Here is a 22,368-nt window from a genome sequence, read left to right as displayed (position 1 = left end):
ACCGCACCACCACCAATTTCAAAAACTTTGTGTTTTCAAAGAATTTTATCATTTGGTATCCCATTATGTTCAAAAGGGGGAGAAAGTAGTATTTCAAAAAAAAGACATATCAAAACCCTCTTGAATACTAAGAGGAGGATCTCATTTAGGGGGAGTTTTGTTTAGTCAAAGGAAAAGCATTTGAAACAGGGGGAGAAAACTTCAAATCTTGAAAACGCTTCTCAAAATTTTATTCATTTGCCTTTGACTATTTGCAAAAGAACTTTGAAAAGGATTTACAAAAGAGTTTGCAAAAACAAAACATGTGGTGCAAGCGTGGTCCAAAATGTTATATAAGAAAGAAACAATCCATGCATATCTTGTAAGTATTTATATTGGCTCAATTCCAAGCAACCTTTGCACTTACATTATGCAAACTAGTTCAATTATGCACTTCTATATTTGCTTTGGTTTGTGTTGGCATCAATCACCAAAAAGGGGGAGATTGAAAGGGAATTAGGCTTACACCTAGTTCCTAAATAATTTTGGTGGTTGAATTGCCCAACACAAACAATTGGACTAACTAGTTTGCTCTAGTGTATAAGTTATACAGGTGTTAAAGGTTCACACTTAGCCATTAAAAAGACCAAGAGTTGGGTTCAACAAAAGAGCAAAGGGCCAACCGAAGGCACCTCTGGTCTGGCGCACCGGACTGTCCGGTGCACCACCGGACAGTGTCCGGTGCACCACTGGACATGTCCGGTGCACCAGAGGACTCCAATTCAAACTCGCCACCTTCGGGAATTTCCAGAGGCGTCTCCGCTATAATTCACCGGACTGTCCGGTGTACACCGGACAGTGTCCGGTGCGCCAAGGGGGAGCGGCCTCAGGAACTCGCCGGCTTCGGGAATCTCCAACGGCTAGTCCGCTATAATTCACCGGACATGTCCGGTGTGCACCGGACTGTCCGGTGCAACTCCGGAGCAACGGCTATTCGGCGCCAACGGCTACCTGCGGCGCATTAAATGCGCGCGCAGCGCGCGCAGAAGTCAGGCGTGCCCATACTGGCACACCGGACAGTAAACAGTACATGTCCGGTGTGCACCGGACACCCAGGCGGGCCCACAAGTCAGAAGCTTCAACGGTCAGAATCCAACGGCAGTGATGACGTGGCAGGGGCACCGGACATGTCCGGTGCGCCATCGAACAGACAGCCTCCCAACGGCCACTTTTGGTGGTTGGGGCTATAAATACCCCAACCACCCCACCATTCATTGCATCCAAGTTTTCCACTTCCCAACTACTACAAGAGCTCTAGCATTCAATTCTAGACACACCAAAGAGATCAAATCCTCTCCAAATTCCACACAACGCCGTAGTGATTAGAGAGAGTGATTTGCCTGTGTCCTTTCGAGCTCTTGCGCTTGGATTGCTTTCTTCTTTCTTGATTCTCTCATTGCGATCAAACTCACTTGTAATTGAGGCAAGAGACACCAAACTTGTGGTGGTCCTTGTGGGAACTTTGTGTTCCAAGAGATTGAGAAGAGAAAGCTCACTCGATCCGTGGGATCGTTTGAGAGAGGGAAGGGTTGAAAGAGACCCGGCCTTTGTGGCCTCCTCAACGGGGAGTAGGTTTGCAAGAACCGAACCTCGGTAAAACAAATCCGCGTGTCACTCTTTATTTGCTTGCGATTTGTTTTGCGCCCTCTCTCGCGGACTCGATTATATTTCTAACGCTAACCCGGCTTGTAGTTGTGTTTATATTTGTAAATTTCAGTTTCGCCCTATTCACCCCCCCTCTAGGCGACTTTCACTAGGGCCCCCACCGGTCGGTGTCTGGGTTCTCACCGGCGTATGCGAAGAGTCTCTGACGAGGCGGGACCACCCGTCAGCGAATATTATTAAGCGAAAGGGAGGCGGGCCAAGCGGCCGTCTGGGCCCGTGCGGCTGGTGGCTTTAAACTAGGCCGAGGTATGAGGAAACCGACCCAGGCACAGTTTGTTCTTTTCTATTTTCTTTTTCTAGTTTCCGTTTCAATTTCAACCATTCAACTCAAGTTCTAATTCCTATTTTGAATTTCAGATTCCAAAAATCAAACATAATCCTAATGGGGATATAACTCCTACAAATTTTAATATTACCTTCCTTTATTTATTTATTGGTTACTTAACTAATTTAGTGCCATTAAATGATTATGAAAAGAAAATGTCCAACTAAATTTCAAAGGTTTCAAAAATTCTAGAACCACTATCATAGATATTTTTATTCCTTTATTTTGTTATTTTATGATATATTGTTTTTTTTTCTAATTTTAGGCCTTATAGAAACAAAAACGTTGTTGGGTAAAATAGGATGAGTCTAACATAGAGTTGTAAGGTTTTTATCCCCCATCCTAGTTTCATCTGACCTCGGATGGGGATAGAAAATATTTAAAATAACTAAAATGGATCCTAGTTGGAGTTTAGATGTATGGTGTGAAAGGGAAACAAAAATCTTGCCGGACAAAATAGGATTAGTCTAAAATAGAGCTAATTATAAGGCTTTTTGTCCCCGATCCTGGTTTCATTTGGCCTTCTGTAGAGATAGAAAATATTTTAAAGAATAACTAAATTTTCCTTTTTTTTTAGAATAAGGAGGCTGCAGTTCCATACTTGAGTACTTTTTAGAGCTTGTTTGTGTAAGCCAACGTATATGCAATTCATGCTCTCCAAGCTTATATATTCCTATATAATCTGCCCTGGACCATTTTGTTTCAACATTTATCTTACACATGTAAGGGTAAACAAGTGTGGCTTCAGTGGAGTGGACGCGCGCGCGGGATACACACGACTTGCATTTCTCTTTCCCAGATGTGTGGGTGTGGCAGGCCAAGAACCAGCTAGCACCGGTCCAGGGGTCGGATCTTCTCTGTGAATCCGGCGAGAGAGACGGCACAGTTTGACACACACACACACACACACTCGTGTGTGTGACTACTGACTACAGCACAGCACAGGTCAACGTACACGACATGAGTTCAACATCATTTAGTGCCAAGCCGGATCTACGGCATGCAGCGCATGCATGCATGGTCCTCGAATACGAAAATGAAAGCGAAGTTTGGTTGGGGCACACACTGTTTCTGGTCAGACCTAACCGAACTGTGGCCCATTTTCAACAACTAGCCCCTTGTGCCTGTACTAAAAATAAACACAGCAGGTGTCGTGCGTGCCAAATCATCAAGGACCAAATGTCTGTTTGAAACCCAAGGGATTACATCGGTGTTAGTTGTGCCAAATATCCTTACAGTTTCATGGTTGTGTAGTACGCTAGCTGTGCAGCCCACAACAGCAATGGAAATCGAAAAAGACCAGTGGCGGAGACATCACAAGCTAGCGAGGTGGGTTTATTTTTCTCTCCTCCTCCTCTTCTTCCTGCTCCTCCTCTCCGGATCTTCTCTACCCTCAACCTCTATCAACAATGGAGTTTCCCTCGACCTCTATCAACAATGGAGTTTCATGGATGTAGATGGAGCCCCTAGCCCCTTTGGATCCGCCACAGATCATATCATCATATGCACTGTACTTTTGCAGGTGCACCTATGTGGGTGGGGGCAGCACCTGCTCATCAGTGCTCACTGCATATATGCACACAGACAGTCGTTGGCCTCTACAAATGAAATGAATATCTGCTTATTTATTTATGAGTGCTATGTAAAAGAGGCGGGGCGCAATCACACGTGTGCAAGTGATGTACTAGAGTGCAGTGCTGTTTGATGAGACGCGACCCGTGCTCTGCGTGAAACCACAAGCATGGCTACGATCGAGCCTTTATCTTGCAAAGCACATAAGGTGGCCGTCCATTATTGAAGCAACGAAAGGGACCATTTTGACTTGCCGGTTGGGCCCGTGTTCTTAAAAACTGTATGCGACCAAACAAATATAATTCATAGCCACAAAAAAGGGGAAACTTATGGACAAGAAAATAAAAAGGGAAAAACGGCCGATTGCCATAAATGATATTCTACTTACCTACGTAGAATCTCTACTACCAATTAAGCCGATAGTGTAGACTATCTCCGTGCCCCAGCATGCCCCCGCATCCCCCCTCCACCCAGTGCACCCGCGCCCGTCGTCGAGAAAGACGCCGCCACGCCCCTCCCCCTTCCTCTCCAGGCACTGCCCCTCCCGACGCCCCCCGCCTCACTGTCCTCCCACCCGTGAGATGCGCCCCTCCCCAAACCGTCGCCCCGCTCGCAAGATGCGCCCCTTCCTTTCCCCCACACCAATTCTTCTCGACCAATTGTGACCCTCGCCCTCGCCTCCCCCACACCACTGAAATTGCCTCCGCATCATCGGGTCCGCCCCGCCCCTCGGCACCGTCGGCGGCGTCTTCGACGGCCATGGCAGCCTTGACGTCCTCACCCCGACAAACACCGTGCCCGCCTCTGCTCGCGTGACCGACACCCCCTCAACCCCCGACTCCCCTCCCCACCGTGACCCCTTCCCCAGCCCCGGATGAGAGATTAGACCACGACTGGCGATGGAGAGACCCACAAAGGTGGAGGTCGATGTGGAGCTGGTGATGGAGACAGTCGCACGTCGCGCGGACGGATCCCGTAGGGGGGCAGCTCGAAGTTGAACCCTAGATTGATGCACCCGCAACACATATGCCGCGATGGTGGCGCCCCTGACCGTGGAGCGCGCGTCCCTCCCCTCTGCGACAGTGAGGAGCCCTCCGACGACCTCAATGCCTACTGTTAAGACCACGACCGCTGCGTCGGGAAGAAAGGTTACATTTGCTTGCGTCAGCCTGCGTTTGTTGTGCATCATCCCTGAGGCGTTGCAGACAATGACCCATGTGGCGCTGCAGACCACGACCGTTGCCTTCTATGACTGTCGAGGATGACTATGAGGTGTGTTGCATTCTTTACTCTCTTCCTAGCTCTTGCTCTATTTCCCCACTTACTATTGCGATTAAATTGTACTAGGTTAGACACGTGCAGATTTACGACCTTATTGAGAAACCGGGAATTGCTAGGTGGTGGATGAAAGTAGGACAATATATTTAAGTAATAAAGTAGAATTGGAGTATCTTTTGATGTTGGATGGGTTTACCTTTAGTTTTTACTGGGTAGATCTCTATTGATGACTTCATGTATACAAATTCCAGGGATACAATTGTTCTGAGAAAGTTTAGTAGCTTTGTATTGTTTTTGGGTGTGATTAGATTGAATGGAAACAAAAAATTCAATTGTCAACACAAATGTGTGATAGTGCAAGCTTTAATGCCTAGGGCGTTCTCTCAGCTACTGTCGTGTGGATCCCACCGCCCGCGCAACCAGCTACTATGTCTGTCTAGCACCTGACCCGCCAGCGAGCACTCGAATCCACACCCTCTGCTCCAAAAATTTAGAGCTAACCACCAGATTACATGTAGCTTAGTGTTTAGAAATAAACAATAATTATATAACAAATGTAGCAAAGCACGAGCAACTGGCTAGTTAATGATGATGTTCTATCCAAATCATTCTCTGGCTTTCCGTCCTTCAACATGGCAAGGGTAAATACCCCATTTTATCCAAAAAGCTTATTTGTCAAGGTACTGTTACTAGATCAAGAGCAAGTGAATTGTCCAGGCTTCCAGGGATGGGATATCAAGGTACGACTTTGTCAGTTGTCGTGGACTCGTGGTTTTTAAATTTTACATTCTTCCGCGTGCCCCTGATCTGTTTGATGGAATGCAGCCTAGACGCTCTATTTTTTTTCCCAAAGTTAACACTCTGTTTTATCACGTTGTAAATGTTTGTTTGCTTTTGATTATAAACTGCGATGATGGCTTTACCCCCTGCGGGTAGATTTATTAAGCTTTGCGAATATTCCTTCCTCACCTGCTGGTTTCCAGCTTGTAATCTTCGGCGATGATTATCTTTTTCTAGGTTCGTCATTGACAATGTGTGTTTTGCTCTCTGGAAAGTAATTTTTTTGGGAGCATACAAACCTCAATGGTCAATGCAAACGTGCTATAGCATTTAGCAACATAGGTTCATCATAAATACCTACTAGAATCAGGTTGCGCCCTATCGGGCGCTATAAAAATTCCTTGATGCAATATCAGTGCCATTCAGATTATGTATCTACAACAGCTTGGAGTGACAGGAGAAACCAATTATATATCTGTATCTGATAGTATAACTGAAATGCTCGAGCGTTGCCACACATTCCTACACTAACGGGTTGCTGTGCAACAACCTAGGATAACACATCTTTGTTGGAAGGTATATCAGAGTAACCATCAATTGTCACAACTCGCTTTTTCAGCTGTAATATAAGCATACACATCACATAACATGGCATGGTGCATTAAACAGTATGTGAAGCTACTTTTCTATAACCCCATGTTACCTTATTCTTGTCGCATGTCCCATCTACTTCACGCTAGGATTAGTGCTCCTCTATGTCAATTTCCAGCATTTTTAATCACAAACTTATAAGCGTAATCCATGAGGCTACCACCATAGTCGCCACTATTATGAGATCTGTCAGTCATTTAGTTCATGTTCAGGAAGACCGACCAGGAACAATGAGAAATCTGTGATGTTTTTTTTCTATAAGCAAGCACAATACATACCCATGTATATGTAGATATGATGTATCAATCAACTGCTCCTTCTCATACAGTTGGACGCAAATTTCATTGTTGCGCTTGCAAACGTGTCAAGCCCGCATGTGGGAAATTACTGCCTTGAACAACAATCCAAAAGGAAAACGATTACAATAAGCGCAGTGACGAAGATGTGAACAAGATGACTAAATTGGTTTCCCGAACAACACAATTTCATCTGTAAGCAGCACATGGCAGAAGAAATGCTAGAATCCTAGTTTTTTTAACAAAACAGCTAGGAGGACGAATCCTAGTTTATCACATTACGACGAAGGCAACAGATAAAGAACCACGACCTCGACCTTACAGGCTAAAAGCCACCCAAAATTATGAATACAATCGGCACTACCCACGACATCAGAAGGGGGAGAGTTTGTCAAGAGTCACCTCAGTGGAGAAGAAGTTGTCGCAGACGGCGACACATGATTTGGACGCCCGCCTTCGGGTGTTGGGGAGCGTGAGCATCGCGTGCCCCGCATTGCCCACGGGTGGCGCGTTCGCCATCGCGCTGCAGGGATTCGGCATCGTGTCTCGCGGGGAGGGAATTCGGCGTTCAGTGTACACTTTGGGAGAAGGAGATATTTTGAGGGAGGAATGCTGGACATGGATGGTGGGGAAAGGGTGACGGGTGGAAAAGAAATGGGTTGGGACGGGGAGGGCCGCAGGCCTAATGGCAACATTACCGTGTCGGTGATGACGGGTGTGTGTCACTCCTAGAACCGAGCAAGGAGAGGTCGCTGTGGCAGAGGCGTCTCATCCATGGCGGCAGCGGACTACGCCACACAGGGGAATGTGACAAGAGGGGCCTAGCCTCGGGAGGTGCGGTGCCACGACCGGGGTCACCTTGCTCCGTCTTTGCCTGCGATGGGAACGACAAACCCTAGTGAGGCAATACGAGGTGAGTGAGTGGCACGAACAAGAGCAAGTCGCGGACGCTAGGGCTTGGACTCAGAGAGGCTGCCACGCTGGCAAATCTCGGCGACATGGAGGAGGGCGAGGAGGCGGAGCACGAAGAGAAGGTCCTAAAAGCAGATGCGCGAGGCAAGGCCGAGACGGCGGAGGCGGAAGAGAAGAGGTGTGAATGGCAGGTTAATTTCCTAAGAGTTCGAGGGCTTTTTTGCAAAACACATCCGCCAAACGCGGGCGTGCGAGTAAACCTTGTTAGGTTTTAATAACTTTGATTTGATAGGTACTAGGTACAAATCAGCCGGGTAGGAATGAAAACCGAACGGATACAACCAGATGCAGGTCATCCCGTATGCTACCCTAATATATTTTTCTCGGATACGAGACCGGATATGGATAGTTAAGATTCGGGACGAATACAGAACATGACCGGGTAATAATCCGGGCGGGTAAGAAACGGATAACGGATACTACTCGGGTAGATGCTAGATAATTATCGGGTAGTTCGTCTGATGATATTAATTGTCCAATCATCCAACAAACACATAAATTAAGAAATACATAATCATGTATATGATAGATCAAATGTAAGAAAGGAAACCAATAAAATTGACATCATATAGTTCAAAGTTACTAATCACAAGGACATGTAAAAACCAACACCGCAATATTTAAAATTCATAAAATATTCTAGTTTTACTCAAAAATTGCAAATAAGTTACAAAAACTAATAAACATTTTATACGAAGATAACTCAAGTCCTCATATGAAAATGATAAAGTAAAGTATTGATTATATTAAAATTTGGATTACTCACAGTGATGTAACTCATACAATTAAGTGAAAGTGAAATGGAAAAAACGTGGGCATCTTATAGATCTTATGATCCAAACATTTTTATGGTTATATATGGACATATGTTGTGCCTCCGTAAAATTTCACGATTTTTGAGGCTATTTATGTATTATTAATTTCTTGTCCTAGAAAATCATCAAAATACAATTAAATCCTTAAAATATTGTAGCATCGACCGAAAAATACAAAATAAGTTATAAATACTAATAAATAGGCTATAAAAAATAACCTTAAGTTCTCACGTGGAGATAACTTTAAGCCCCACATAAAAATGATAAAGTATATTAATTTGATATAAATTTGAACATTGTTTCAATGATTTTGTCCTAAAGGTATGTTTAAAAAAATTGATGTACTACAAAGTTATAGATCTCTTCAAGCTCTACAATTTTCATATAAACTTTATCTTCATTCAATTTTATATGTAAAATTATGATTTTATAACTATATTATGCAGAAAAAGAAAAAAAAACGGGTACCCGTATCCGACCCGAATATCCGGGTATTTATCGGGTAGTTCTCGTTCCGTATCCGACCCGAATATGAAGCTACAGTATCCGGATATTACCCGTATCCGTCCCGAATATAAAATTACCCGAATTCGTATCTGGGTATTTGCACTATCCATATCCGGTACCCGACGGGTATATTTGACCCGTTTTCACCCCTACAGCTGGGTTTTCTCTGCTAAAAGTTTACCTTTTATTTGCACATTGGCCATGTCCGTTTCATATGTATAACCTGGAAGCAAATGGTCATTTCTTCCGAATTTGTTCAATAATTTGTCTTATCCTTGCAGATGCAGTCAATGGAAAAGTATAGAGGAAACAGCGAGGATTCTCTATGACATATTGACATGAAATAGAAGCGCTCAAAAAGTTTGATTACATGTCCGTTGCATAGAAATACACAAAAATACGTTGCTTATATGAGATAAAAATGTAGCATATGATGAATTATGGGCATGTTATTAGGCCCTGTTTCAATCTCGCGAGATAAACTTTAGCAGCTTTTTTTTAGCTACTTTTAGCCATTTATAATCTAAACAGGAGAGCTAATGGTGGTAATTGAAGCTAAACTTTAGCACTTCAATTCATATAGCTAAAGTTTAGCAGGAAGCTAAAGTTTATCCCGTGAGATTGAAACGGGGCCTTAATAGAATGCACTAGTCATATATATTAATGAGTATCTGTTTGAATTGTAAGACCTTGAAATATTTCCTGAAGATTTGTATAAGTTTGTAATTTATTGTAATAGTCTTAGCATTTAGATGATGCAATTAACATGACATTATCAAAATTATATATAAAGTCTGCATGATACTGATGGTTGCAATGTAGAGGTGAAATAACTAGATTAAAATAACAAAATTTATGTATGGATATGATCACAAATGAATTACGAAACTTTTCCTTGTAATAGTTTTTTTAACGCAATGGTAGGAGCTCTGCCTCTTAATTAAGAAGAATAGAATTGGTTCAAATTTAAGGAAAATCGGGTCCAACACCTACACAGAGCGCACAACAGAGAAACACAATGAATTAACAAAGTATAAGACACATTTGTACATAAGTTACAGTAAAATACATTTATTCACTTCGAAGCTATTCATTTTTGTCATTTTCAATAACGAATCCTGTGAAGGTGTTTTCGAACCTTCGGCACAGGGCCTTCCAGTTATGTTTCGCGGCCTAAGCTCGTTATGAAAATGACCTTATCCCGCGAGTGGCTACTGTTGGTAGAGGCCTTTATCGCCGAAGGTCTTCGAAACAACATCTTCACTCTTCAGTCAAGCAAGCGTCGAGTACTTATATCAAGTAATAAGAATCACCTTCATCCGAGCCAACGTTTGAGGAGGAGACGAAGCCAATAAACTTCAGCTCTAAAGAAGCGTTGCGTCAAACAAGGATGAAGGAGAGAGGTTTGGTTGATAGATGGCGAACTACGAAGCAAGGAGAAGGTAAAGAAGCTAGAGGACTCGATCAGTAGGACGAGTGAAATGAAAATGACGACATTACCCTCACAATATTTGTACTTGACATGTATATGGCCCATGAATATGTTTGTAACTTCATAAGAAGTTGTACTTCGCGACTAAAAATAGAGGAACTGAGAGCACTTAGATGGGGTGAATAGGTGATCTTGATAAAATTAACTTAAAATGCCACAAACTTGGTTTATGAAATGTTAGTGAAATCAAACCAAGGTGTTATGACACGAGAGAGAGGTGACTTCTTCACTTAATTGCTCTTCACAAAGTGAGTATTAAACATAGAGCAATTATCAAGTGAGTAGAAGATCGCATAAGAATAGCAACAAGTGACACAACGATTTTTATCCCGTGGTTCGACCAAGTAGAACAATTGCCTACTTCCACGTTGTGGCGTCACAATGGATGAGGGTTGCACTCAACCCCTTTCAAGCGATCCAATGATCCACTTGAATACCACGACTTTTTTCCTTAGCAGATGTTTCCCTTTGCGATGAATCTCCACAAGTTGGAGTCTCTCACCCTTACGATATTGATCTCAATGAAAACCACAAGAGTAAGGGAGGGAAAGAAACACACGCAAGAGCTAGAGTCGAAGCAATAACACACACACAAGTCAAGACACGAGTACACAAAACATAGCGTAACGAGTCTACAACTCAACGAGTGCTCAAATCTTAGTCACAGTGATCCGAATGCGTGCTTGTGGTGTCTAGGCGTCTTAGGATGTTCAATGGAGGCTTGGTGTACTGCTCCATGCGCCTAGGGGTCCCTTTTATAGCCTCAAGGCAGATATGAGTCCTTGGATCTCCATTTGGTAGGCAATTATTGCCTTTTGTCGGTTGGCGCACCGGACAGTCCGGTGCGCCACCGGATATGAACGGAGCCCAATTTCTTTCAATTCTCTGGCGAAGCCGACCGTTGAGCCTTCGGTCCCCTTGGCACACCGGACACTGTCCGGTGCGGTCTTGTGACCGTTGGCTCTAGCCACGCGTCGCCCGCTAATCGCGCTGCCGACCGTTGGCGCGGGCACTGTTGGCTCACCGGATAGTCCGGTGCACACCAGACAGTCCGGTGAATTTTAGCCGCAGCGCCCTCGGCGATTTCCCGAGAGCAGCAAGTTCGCTGCTGGACCATCCTGTGCACTGGACAGTCCGGTGCACCGTAGGCTAGTGCCAAACTTCTCCAATCCAATCTCATTTGACTTGACAAGGTTCCTATCACTTAGAGGAATATATTAGTACCAAAAATAATTCATTAAGGCTAGAGTCATACCTTGATTCTTGATTTGCATCTCTTTAGCACTTAACACATATTAACCAAAATAATATGTGTTGGGCATTTAATCACCAAAACATTTATAGACATGGCCCAAGAGCACATTTCCCTTTCAGGAACAGTGTCATTTATTGACGACACTTTTTTGGCCAAAGTGAACTGTATGACTCCGCCTACAAAGCTTCCTTTTTCTTTACCTTTACATTGTTGCCACTGAAGTCGAATGTATATTTGTAATGGTTTACTGTATTATGAGACATGAAGCGAACTAACAACATAATACGATGAGTAAACTATTTTTGTCTCATAAATGTTATAATTTAATCTTGTTGTTACCTTTGAATGCTACCGATTTTCTCTCTTTAATTAATCTTCAAAGAATAATTAATTAAAGAGAAAAGCTTGTAATCCATTCACTTGTGTTGCCTTTTAGGAGTCAAAAACCGAGTGACCAATAGTGGCGGAGGGAGAAGACGATGCGACAATTCTCACTACAAGGAAGAAAGAACATGTACAGTGTACAGACGTTGAAGGGAGGTCGAAGGAGGAAGAATAAGGTTGAGGTGCCTAATATGACCATTTCTTTATCTACTAGGGCATCTACATAGAAAATCTTTTTCTATATGTATAAAACTATCCTATTAAAGGTATCTATACTTCTTTGTTCCAATAGTCCTTTAATATCTATGTTTTTTGTTTGTGGTTACTAATATTTTTGGTACACTTTTTAATAAAAGGGGAATTGGAATTGTATGTCACCCAATAACATAGGGTCACTCTAACGGTTGCTTTTGGGCTATCTTCCCCTATACACTTTAGGGGCCACCTTTTCAAATATGATGAAAGATATATCATATACTAGTTAAATCTCTTTTAATATATTCATAAAAACAATACTAGGGTGCCGTTTGGTTCACATGTTGGTAACGTAATCGGTAACAGATAACGTTAAATCGTGTTTGTTTAAGTCGAACCGTAATCAAATACCACACTAGAAATTGATACCGACCTATTTAAACTTGTTACCGCTGGTAATAGATTGTAAATCATTACCATTACCATTTACGTTACAAAATGTGAACCAAACACCACCTAGGTTGCTTGAATACCTATATATTGGGTGATAGGTTATTAGAAGACCGTTGTAGATTCTTTGAATGGTTTTGTAGGGGTGAACCAGACCATATACCCTTACTTAGTAGATGTATCCATGTATTTTTAAGAACGGGTGTAAAAACCTTTCCATGGTCATGCGAATGATTTGTGTGCTGTCGTCGATCGCACAAAGCGGTGGATTTAACTTATATGAGTATGAGACATGAATCTAGATCAAATAAAAATCAAGGCTGATACAAAAACTCTTTAAAAAGTAAAAAGAACTATCACTTTTTCTCTTTATTTAGTATAAAAAGCATAAACTTAGATATAAATATAGATATCGACTTTTTAGAAATGAAAACTGATAGATTTATTTATACCCGCTTGGATGTATAGATATTGGAGCATATAATTAGAGATTAGAATCAACTTTCAAAAATTATGTTATTTGGTTGCGCATAGAATTGAGATTTGGAATTAGAGACCCAATTATTTAAAATTGGACTAAACTAGAAACCCAACTTTCCGATACAGAGCATCATCCATCGATATTGCATGAAATTAGACCAAACAATTCTAAACTCTAATTCAATGATATCCAAACGATAGAATTGAAATTGTATTTTATTTCAATAAAATAGCTAATTTGATATTAAACCTAATTTAATTCCTTGCCATCCAAATGGAACATTAGAGTTTTTTTGTTCCTAAACTCGCATACAAATATGAGATTCTCCAAGGGCTACGAAGCATATAAAGGTCCGGGCCCCTTAAAATTCCCACTTATTTGTCTTCCCTCTTTTTTTCCTCCCGCTTCCGACCACTCCTCGTCTCCTCCGCTCACACTCCACATGCCGACGGTGGTGGTGGCGGCAGCGGCGGCGGAGTCGTAGGCGCCCGAGTAAGCGGTCTTGTAGTGACGCCGGAACCGGGGGCGTGCGGGGGGACACGATGGCGGCGCCGGCTTCCGCGGCGGCCGGGCGCGCCGGGGGCATGTCGTCGGACAACGTCAAGGGCCTGGTCCTCGCGGTGTCGTCGAGCGCCTTCATCGGGGCCAGCTTCATCGTCAAGAAGATGGGGCTCAGGAGGGCCGCCGATTCCGGCGTCCGCGCGGGTGAGTGAGACCTCTGTTCGCCGCGTCCGTCGGTGGATGCCCGCACTGGTCTGTGGATCTTCCCCCATACCGGTGGGTGTGTGCGCTGGATTGGTTGGTTCGCGCGACGGCGAGGCGGGTCGAGTTGTTGGGCTGTGTGCCAGCCATGTGGTTGCTTAGCTGGCTACTGGAATCGGGTTGAAGCTTCGAAATTGATTTCTTGTTTTTTTTTTTTTGGGTTCCCCTTGCAACGCGGTTTCGGGTGGCTGTTGTTTGTTTGGTTGTTGAGAGGGATCTCCCGCGGTAGAAAAAAATGTGGTGGGCTGTTCTTCTCGTTGTATACTGGAAGTCCACTCTTGTCCAAGAAATTACTTCCATGGTTGAAATTTGGGGATCCTGATCAGAATTTTTCTTTCCTGAAGCTTTTCTTTTATTGATTTAGTTTGTGTGAGCAACACAGACACGGGTGAATTGTCAGAGAATCCAAGTTGACTCCGGAGAAAAGGTTAATTTCTTTGGACTAGGTAGATTTGGTCACGGCAGAAACTGACGACCATGAGAGCGAAGTTCGATTGAGTCAGCCAGGCCAGTAGATTTAGTCAAAGATGCTTCCTGATTCTTCCTATTGCCACTGGTGGATTGATTGATTCTCTTTGCTTGGTGGAGAAAAAGGTTGCAATCATTGACGGCCAAGCATATTTTACCTTGGGACTTGGGGTCTATGTTGATGCAAAAAAGTTTGCTTGCATAAGTAGTCCAATCGAGTCAAGGGTGTTTGTTTGTGCTTTTTAGTTGCAACTTGCAAGGGAGGCTCAACTAATAAAAAACGAAAACGTTTGTCTGTCACTTGTGTTTTACATCTGGTGGCTTTTATTAGAAACAAGGTGAGTGAATCTTTGTTTTTTGTTAACAGTATCTGCATTGCATGACTGATGACGAGTCTGGCAAATATGCTGATATTATTCATCTGTATTTCAGAATTTATGCCCTTTTGCTTTCCTTTAGTCAAGTGTGAAGCATAATTAGATGTTTTCATGTACATGGACCAGGATATGGAGGGTTTTCTTACTTAGTGGAGCCTCTTTGGTGGATAGGCATGGTTTCTAGTAAGTCTTATATCCATACTTTTTAAATAATATTATTGACCTTTTAGATTACTAAATTCCTTGGGTTCCTTTGTCTCTTACTCCCTCCGTCTCAAAAGGAATACAATTCTCATTTTTGGAGTAGTCAAACGTTTTTAGTTTGAGCATTTATAAAAAAAAATACTAACATTTCCTATAAACTTAGTGAAAACTTAGAAAAGTTTAACTTACCCAGAACCTAAAATCGCATTGTTTTTTTGGATGGAAGGAGTATGTATGCAATCCTTTTCCACATTGGCTTTATTGGTGTTTTCCTTCCAATCTAAAGCATATCCTGTTCCATTTGAATATTTTCCCTATTATTATTCTTGCTTGGCCTACCAACACTAGTGACTTTAGTTGGTTCTCACCCTGCTTTGCTAACACTGCCTATGTTGATATTCCTTATAGAAAAAACACACAAAAAAAATCATGCTGAGAATTTGAGATACATATGGCCGATTTATATTACGGAGAGTAAGAATTCATTCAAGAAAGCAGCTTTTGATAGTTTCGTAGGTGCATGTAGATATAGATATTAGTAAGATAGTTGGTAATGGGCCTGTACTGGCCCATGAAAAATGTTAGTACAATTGAGATCCTATCATCTGAATGAAACACTTCATTGTTAACAATAGAGATGGCAATGGGTCGGGTTTGGGTCGGGTGGAGCAAAACCCCGCCCGCGACCGCACCCGTGAAGTCTACCTAAACCCGCCCTCGATCACACCCGCGGGTGCAATTCCAAATCCGCACTCGAACCCGTCGGGTTTCGGGTCACCCGCGGTTTTTTACTTTACGTACATTTTTAAACAATAATTCAGCTATAAGCAATTTAGCACCGATAATAATTGAGTTATATCTACGAATTTTAAGCTTTCTCATGTTGAGCAACAACAAAACATTTTATGAATCATTAACCAAGTTACTTATTCAAAATAATTACTATTATATCTTAAATATTTTCATGCAAACTAAAGAATGAACAAAATTTCGGGTCGGATGCGGGTCACCCGTTGGTTGAAATAGAAATCCGCGCCCACACCCGCGAAACTTCGGGTCGGGTGCAGCGGGTCAAAACCTTCACCCATACCCGCACCCATCGAGTCGGGTACCTGTCGGATTTCGGGTTTACGGGTTAAATTGCCATCCCTAGTTAACAATGCATGTGGCTGTTTGATCTTCCAGGGCATTCTCTGCAAATTTTTTGGTGAACTTAATAGGAAGTGGACAGAATGAGAATATGTAGTGTACTAAATTTGCTAATTGTTTTCTGTAGGCACAAAACTGCTGCTACTATCTTTTCTAGGAGTACCTGTTACTCAAGCTTTCTGAATGAGAGAAACTTGAAATGTGTTCACTTACATGTCTTTTGTGCACAGTGATTGTAGGTGAAATTGCTAATTTTGCTGCTTATGCATTCGCTCCAGCTATTCTTGTCACTCCTCTTGGTGCACTAAGTATAATCATAAGGTACATGTTTATGTCAAACTTAATAGCATTGTGCTTTACCTAGCTAGTTATTAAATTGAAATGATAATTATTTGTAAATTTCTGCAGCGCTGCACTCGCACATGCCATTCTACAGGAGAAACTGCACACATTTGGTATACTCGGTTGTGTTCTCTGTGTTGTCGGATCCATCACAATTGTGCTCCATGCTCCACAAGAGCGTGACATTGATTCTGTAAAGGAAGTTTGGGATCTTGCCACTGAACCAGGTATTTTTTTTTGGAAACAGGTATCTAGTATACTGAATATTACCAAGATTGGTTAACATCATTACGACTTTGTTACAATTCCAAAGAACCAGATTTATTAATTATTTAACTATTCCTTGTATTTGCAGCTTTCCTTTGCTATGCGGCTATAGTAGTTGCGTCAGCCTTAGTGCTTATATATTTTGTTGTCCCTCATCATGGACAAACAAACATAATGGTGTACATTGGAGTTTGTTCTCTTCTAGGATCACTTACGGTATGTTTTTTTTCAAGTATATATGGATCAAACATGATATTTTTTATGTTTTTCAACTGGAATTTCACACAGTACCATTTTTCTATCTGATAGCTAGAAGTTTTGTAGGTTATGAGTGTAAGAGCTCTTGGAATTGCCTTGAAGCTAACATTCTCAGGAACAAATCAATTATTCTATCCTCAGACTTGGGCCTTTGCAGTAATTGTAGCTACCTGTGTGAGCACCCAAATTAACTATCTGAATAAGGTAATTGTTCTGTTTCGTTACTCTTTTTTTTTAAGATTTAAAAAGTAAACAATTTTTCTGAAACATGCAAGTTTCACCACCATGATAAGCATATGAGCTCACCAATTTTTTTTTTTTTCGAAAACGCAGGAGAGCTGCGTATCATTATATTAAGAGGAAAAAGGTGAGGATAAGAAACCTCATACAAGCCAAACTAACCCACACACCCACACACACTCAAGGATAGCTAGAAGTACAATGAAAATATGACCAACTGCCCTCATGACCAAGAAAGAAGGACGCCGATTAGTGCGTTGGAGCAGAAAGGATGCTATCTAATCCACTGGCTCCAGCCCTACACCAATTGTGAGACTCCTCCTTGACCCATTTGATGACCATGGTAGAACAAGGCTGCTCCCCATTGAAGACACAACGGTTGCGGTGATTCCAAATGGCCCAAGCCCCAAGAATGATCAAAGAATTGAGGCCCTTTAACAGCCCCTTATATGTTGGATCACCCGGGACCGTGACAATTCCTTCCCACCAATCCTCAAAGGAAGAGGTCGCGAGGTTAGGAGCAAGATGCTGCAACCGGACAATCTTCAAAATCTGAAACCAAACATCACGTGAGAAGACGCAGGAAACTAGTAGATGGTTTAGGGTCTCCTCCTCCTGATCACACAACGGGCAGAGTTGAGGGTGAGGCAGCCCCTTTCTTGCCAGACGGTCAGCTGTCCAGCAGCGACCATGAGCCACAAGCCACATGAAGAACTTGCATTTACCAGGCGCCCAAGCCTTCCAAATCCTCTCCCAGGGGTTAAAGGTTGTTGATCCAAAAAAGAAACCAGTGTATGCCGAATTGGTGGAATAAAGACCTGAGCTAGAGAGAAGCCATATGTGCTTATCTTCATGATCCTGATGTAACTCCCAGTGAGCGGTGAGATCCCACACTTTGAAGAAATCAGCTAGAACATTAAGGGTGATAGCACCTCGAATGTCCTGCACCCATCCCCTTGTTGTGAGAGCATTGTGCACACTCCTCTTTTTAGCCCTAGAAGAGACCGTCTTGACCAGTGAGCTCACCAAATTCACTGAAGAGATTATTACCTTAGTTATTTTTGTCCTTTGTAAGCATTAACAAGTTGCATACCTGGGTGGCTTAGCAGCATTTTAAGCTTCCATGTTACTTTATTCGAGACCTCATTCGGTTAGTGCATAATAGATACTAAACCTAATAACCTATTAGCATTTGAAGGGATTCCTTAATACATGATTAAGTTTTGATATGAAATATGAATCTGGACTTTTGGATTAGCAAGGGTTCTTTAAGCAGCTTGTCTAATTTGTTACTTGTTTCATTATCTGCCTTATGAAGGATATATATTTGGTTTTGATAAGGGAAGGGGGGGGGGTGTTATTACCTATGCTGTTCTGCAAACAAAAGGAAGCGAACACAGCTTATTTTATAATCTGTGCTATGTTTTTGAACTGTAGCTTGCAATTCTTACTGTATCAAGCTGATCTTCTAATACTTTAAAATATGGTTAAGAATTACTTGCAAGCTAAGTTGATGAGTTTTCCTCTTTAAATTGCAGGCACTGGATACATTTAATACAGCAGTAGTCTCACCAATATATTACGTGATGTTTACATCACTAACAATTATAGCTAGTGTGATAATGTTCAAGGTAACCCATTTTATTACTTTCATGAGCAACTATTATCATTTATTGTTAAGTGAATGCTTTTTGTTGAAAAAAGCTAAGAAATTCACTTGCTTGGTGTTTGATTATATTCTTGACTTGATCTAACTATATATTATTCCTATAAGTGGTATTTTACGGGGTGGTTTATAGAAACTAGATCTCACAATGATAGGCATTTCATTTTTAGTATATTAACTAACACATGTTCACATATTAGTGATGTCATTGCGTAATGACACCAGGGTATGGTAGGTACCCGAGAGAGCAGAGTTGAATGATAGAGCTGATCCTAGGTGCTGCTTAGGCAGCTTAGCTACATGTGATGGTGAGAATGAACTTTCATCGTTGAGGTTCTTTCTTTGTGTCCTCGACTTATACAGTCTTCAGGTCGGGCATCTTACCTTGAACTCCATTCTCGTCCTCTCGACCTTTGTCTATTTGTGTGAAGTGTTTGTGGGGGTGAGGCCTTGCGTTGATCTCTTCCTCCACTTCTTCGTCCTCCGTGCGTCGAGCAGCCGGAACTTCTTTGACAAGGTGTACTTTCAGCTACGCTTTGCGCTTCATTTTTTGATGTCATATGTCACGATGGTCCTCTTCGGCAAATGGGAGAACTAGCGTGGGCCTTGGATCTACGTCACCGTCAAACCGCAGGCACGCATGGACAGGGCCGTGCCAGTAAAATCCGAGGCCCTGTTCGAAAAACATAGCAATATAAAACTTTTAATTTATTACATAGGTATCTAGCAATAAAAAATATCAGAAACCATATGTATTTAACCTTAATTTTTACTTGAACAACATATTCTTCTAGTGGTTCTTAAAATTAATTTTTTTTACTAATATATTCATATTAATCTTCTCCTTCTCTGACATTTCCACATTTAGCTAATACTGAAGGAAAGAAATTATCAATTCACAATATAAACTATAGAAGTCGAAGGAATATATAAATAAATTAAAAAAATAAAAATACCTTGCATGGACGTGCACTCGTGCAGCAGCTATGGGATCATTTGCAGTTTGTGTGTTGTACCGTAGTTTACTATTTTACTTTTTCAACTGTTTAGTCACAATGCACAGCAGTAGATGTAGCGATGTACGTATACGACCATATAGGGTACAGAGTTGCGGCACCCGCAGCCGCAACCCGCAGTGCGGCACCTGCACCGTCACTGTTGTGGCTGCGTCGAGCTGTGGCATGGTATACTGAGTACTATACAGTAATACATAAGGATAGTGCCTATACATGCTTTAAACTGGCTCACTGAATTAAGGAGTGACACAATTTTAGAGGCCCTGTCAGAATTGGGGGCCCTGTTCCGTCGAACAGTTTGCACCCCCTCTCGCACGGGCCTGCGCATGGAGATGCCGACAGAGGAGCTGATGGTTGACAGGGCCCGGTGGGAAGATCATGGATGCGGTGTGGGAGCCGATCTTGAGGAGAACCGAGGAGCTTGTCAGTGTGGAGATATCGACGTCAATGTTGCTTACGCATCTGGGTGTCCTGCTCTGGGTACCTATTGGGAGGCATCTTCGATCGAGGGCTTCATCTTTTGGGTCTGCTTCGCCCTAGAGGCATCTTGGAGGATGGCCAGGAGGTCTAGTTATAAACAAGTCTTTCTAGGCCTCCCCGCCTTGGTTGAGCAGGTCGGTTAGCTCTTGGCCTATAGCGTCCTAGGAGTGCCCCATACATCTAGAGGGATCAGGGATCTGGTCCCCCCGATGTATAGCGCACTGAAAGCCAGGAGAGCCCCACCGGTTGAGAGGGCCTCGGACCCTTTCGGGGGGGGGGGGGTGAGTTAGAGCCAGGCATGGCCCTAGGACACGAGCTCTGGGGATATGTGGCTGGCATCAGCCTTCAGATGGATACTTAGGAAGACATATTGTTAGTATCCGGGGATATGGCCTTTCCTAGTCGCTGACAAGTGGCTTGCCAAATACGCCCTTTGTAACTGGATCATAAAGCCATACACATTAGTCTCTTCTATTCTTTATATTTACGTAATTCTCTTTTTCTATGTATATATGCATGGTGATCAGCCTTCTATGTAAATTTCGTACTGCATCAAATGTGTATCTTCTCAGTTTATCAGCGCTTTGTTTCTTGATGTGCAGGATTGGGACCATCAAAATCCAACACAAATTGTTACAGAGATGTGTGGCTTCATGACTATCCTATCTGGGACGTTTCTTCTTCACAAGACAAAAGATATGACTGAGAGTATGCCATGGTTCATGAATTTTTACACGCCCCTTGAGATGTTTGGTTTGTCTTTTGAGATTTTCTTTTCAAACAGGTCCTGGACAATGTTTGTCCACACGGCGGTCAAAGCATGCTAGTCAGAATGCGTTTGCAATTGAAGTCGTGCCACTAAAATGTCAAGATTCTATAGATGATGAGACCTTGACTTTGTCACTTCCCCAGGTTGAAAATGGTTACCTAAAGGAAGAGCATCTTCTTAGATACAAGGACTCGAGTATTGTCTGATAGATAATTCTCCGCCAACATTTGGCAGGAAGCTCTTGGGGACCATTTTGCTCTCAGACATGATTGATTGATGTAGAACTGGAGTTCACAGTTTTACATCAACCTGGCCTGGGATAGATTGATATTGCAGATTATAAGTTGTCAACTGTGGTTTGCCTGTATCTAGGTGATGATTTTGACAAAGAAGCAAACCATAAGGATGCCACATTCAGGCCAATTAAGTGCTAGTCATCCAAGAATACTGGTTCTGGAAAAGGAAAAGCGTTCGAAGTGTACTTAGTAGATGGTGGTGTTGCCAACTATACTACCCCCCCCCCTTCATTTGAGGACGTCATGTGGTAGCTGCAATGCAATCTTATCTGGTTTCTATCAGGACGACGCCAAATAGAAAATCAGTCTTCATTTTTACCTGTAATTACCTCAAATTGCTGCCCAGGTGTCATTGTGTATATTTGGTCTGTGTAAGTACTTAAGGGACCCTTTCATATAAACTGTTAATCATTCTAATTCATGTCTGACATTGACTGTTTTTAAGTCGTCCGATTAGTCGCGATTAATCGTCCAAGTCGGTTTGGACCAATCGCGATTAATTGCTCAAGTCGTCCGACTAATCATGATTAATCGCCCAAGTCGGTCAGCTAGAACGACCAACAAGTCATACGACATGAAAACAATGTTCCTGAGTATGTGCCCCATTGATAACCATTATTTTTCATTCTTAATATTGTTTAGTGTTCAAAAATGCATCTCTGGGACTGGGATCATAAGTGCGATTAAAGCAGGAAAGTTTGCTTAGTTATCACAAGTATACAGCCAATTCTTTAAATTTGTATTAGTTGCCATACTTTGTAATTTTGCAGGACACCTGGATGCAGAAAGAAACGAAAGTGATTTTTTAAGGGAGGACCAAATAGTTTCTCTAACATGTTCTTCTACTTAGTCATCACTTTGAGGTAAAGAAGGCTTTCTTGTATGAACTATTTTTGTCTTTTTTTTGTTGCTTCCTG

At 42.4% G+C, this 22,368-nt stretch overlaps 1 protein-coding gene across 2 annotated transcripts; it reads left to right on the top strand.

Annotated features, from left to right (window-relative positions):
• Positions 1-13,517: 13,517 nt before the first annotated feature.
• Positions 13,518-21,895, top strand: LOC100382015 (putative magnesium transporter NIPA4). 2 transcript variants are annotated; one of them, NM_001174781.1, is made up of 9 exons: positions 13,518-13,862; positions 14,891-14,947; positions 16,348-16,438; positions 16,526-16,686; positions 16,815-16,942; positions 17,051-17,188; positions 18,763-18,855; positions 20,989-21,094; positions 21,171-21,880. In NM_001174781.1, the coding sequence occupies exons 1-9, from the start codon at positions 13,700-13,702 to the stop codon at positions 21,359-21,361; spliced, it is 1,128 nt and encodes a 375-aa protein (NP_001168252.1). In that variant the 5' UTR covers positions 13,518-13,699; the 3' UTR covers positions 21,362-21,880. The 2 variants fall into 2 exon arrangements, with proteins under 2 accessions (NP_001168252.1, XP_008677540.1); XM_008679318.3 differs by lacking the exon at positions 13,518-13,862 and adding an exon at positions 13,907-14,725 and having other exon boundaries at positions 21,171-21,895.
• The last annotated feature ends 473 nt before the right edge of the window (positions 21,896-22,368 follow it).

The sequence above is a fragment of the Zea mays genome, chromosome 4 (genome assembly GCF_902167145.1).
Source record: "Zea mays cultivar B73 chromosome 4, Zm-B73-REFERENCE-NAM-5.0, whole genome shotgun sequence".
Lineage (NCBI taxonomy): Eukaryota > Viridiplantae > Streptophyta > Magnoliopsida > Poales > Poaceae > Zea > Zea mays.
This window is presented reverse-complemented; position numbering and strand designations above follow the sequence as displayed.

Coding starts and splice junctions, on each gene's coding strand:
- LOC100382015 (NM_001174781.1), top strand. CDS start 13,700: ATGGCGGCGCCGGCTTCCGCGGCGGCCGGGCGCGCCGGGGGCATGTCG. Junction 13,863..14,890: donor CGATTCCGGCGTCCGCGCGG/GTGAGTGAGACC, acceptor TACATGGACCAG/GATATGGAGGGTTTTCTTAC. Junction 16,439..16,525: donor GCACTAAGTATAATCATAAG/GTACATGTTTAT, acceptor AAATTTCTGCAG/CGCTGCACTCGCACATGCCA.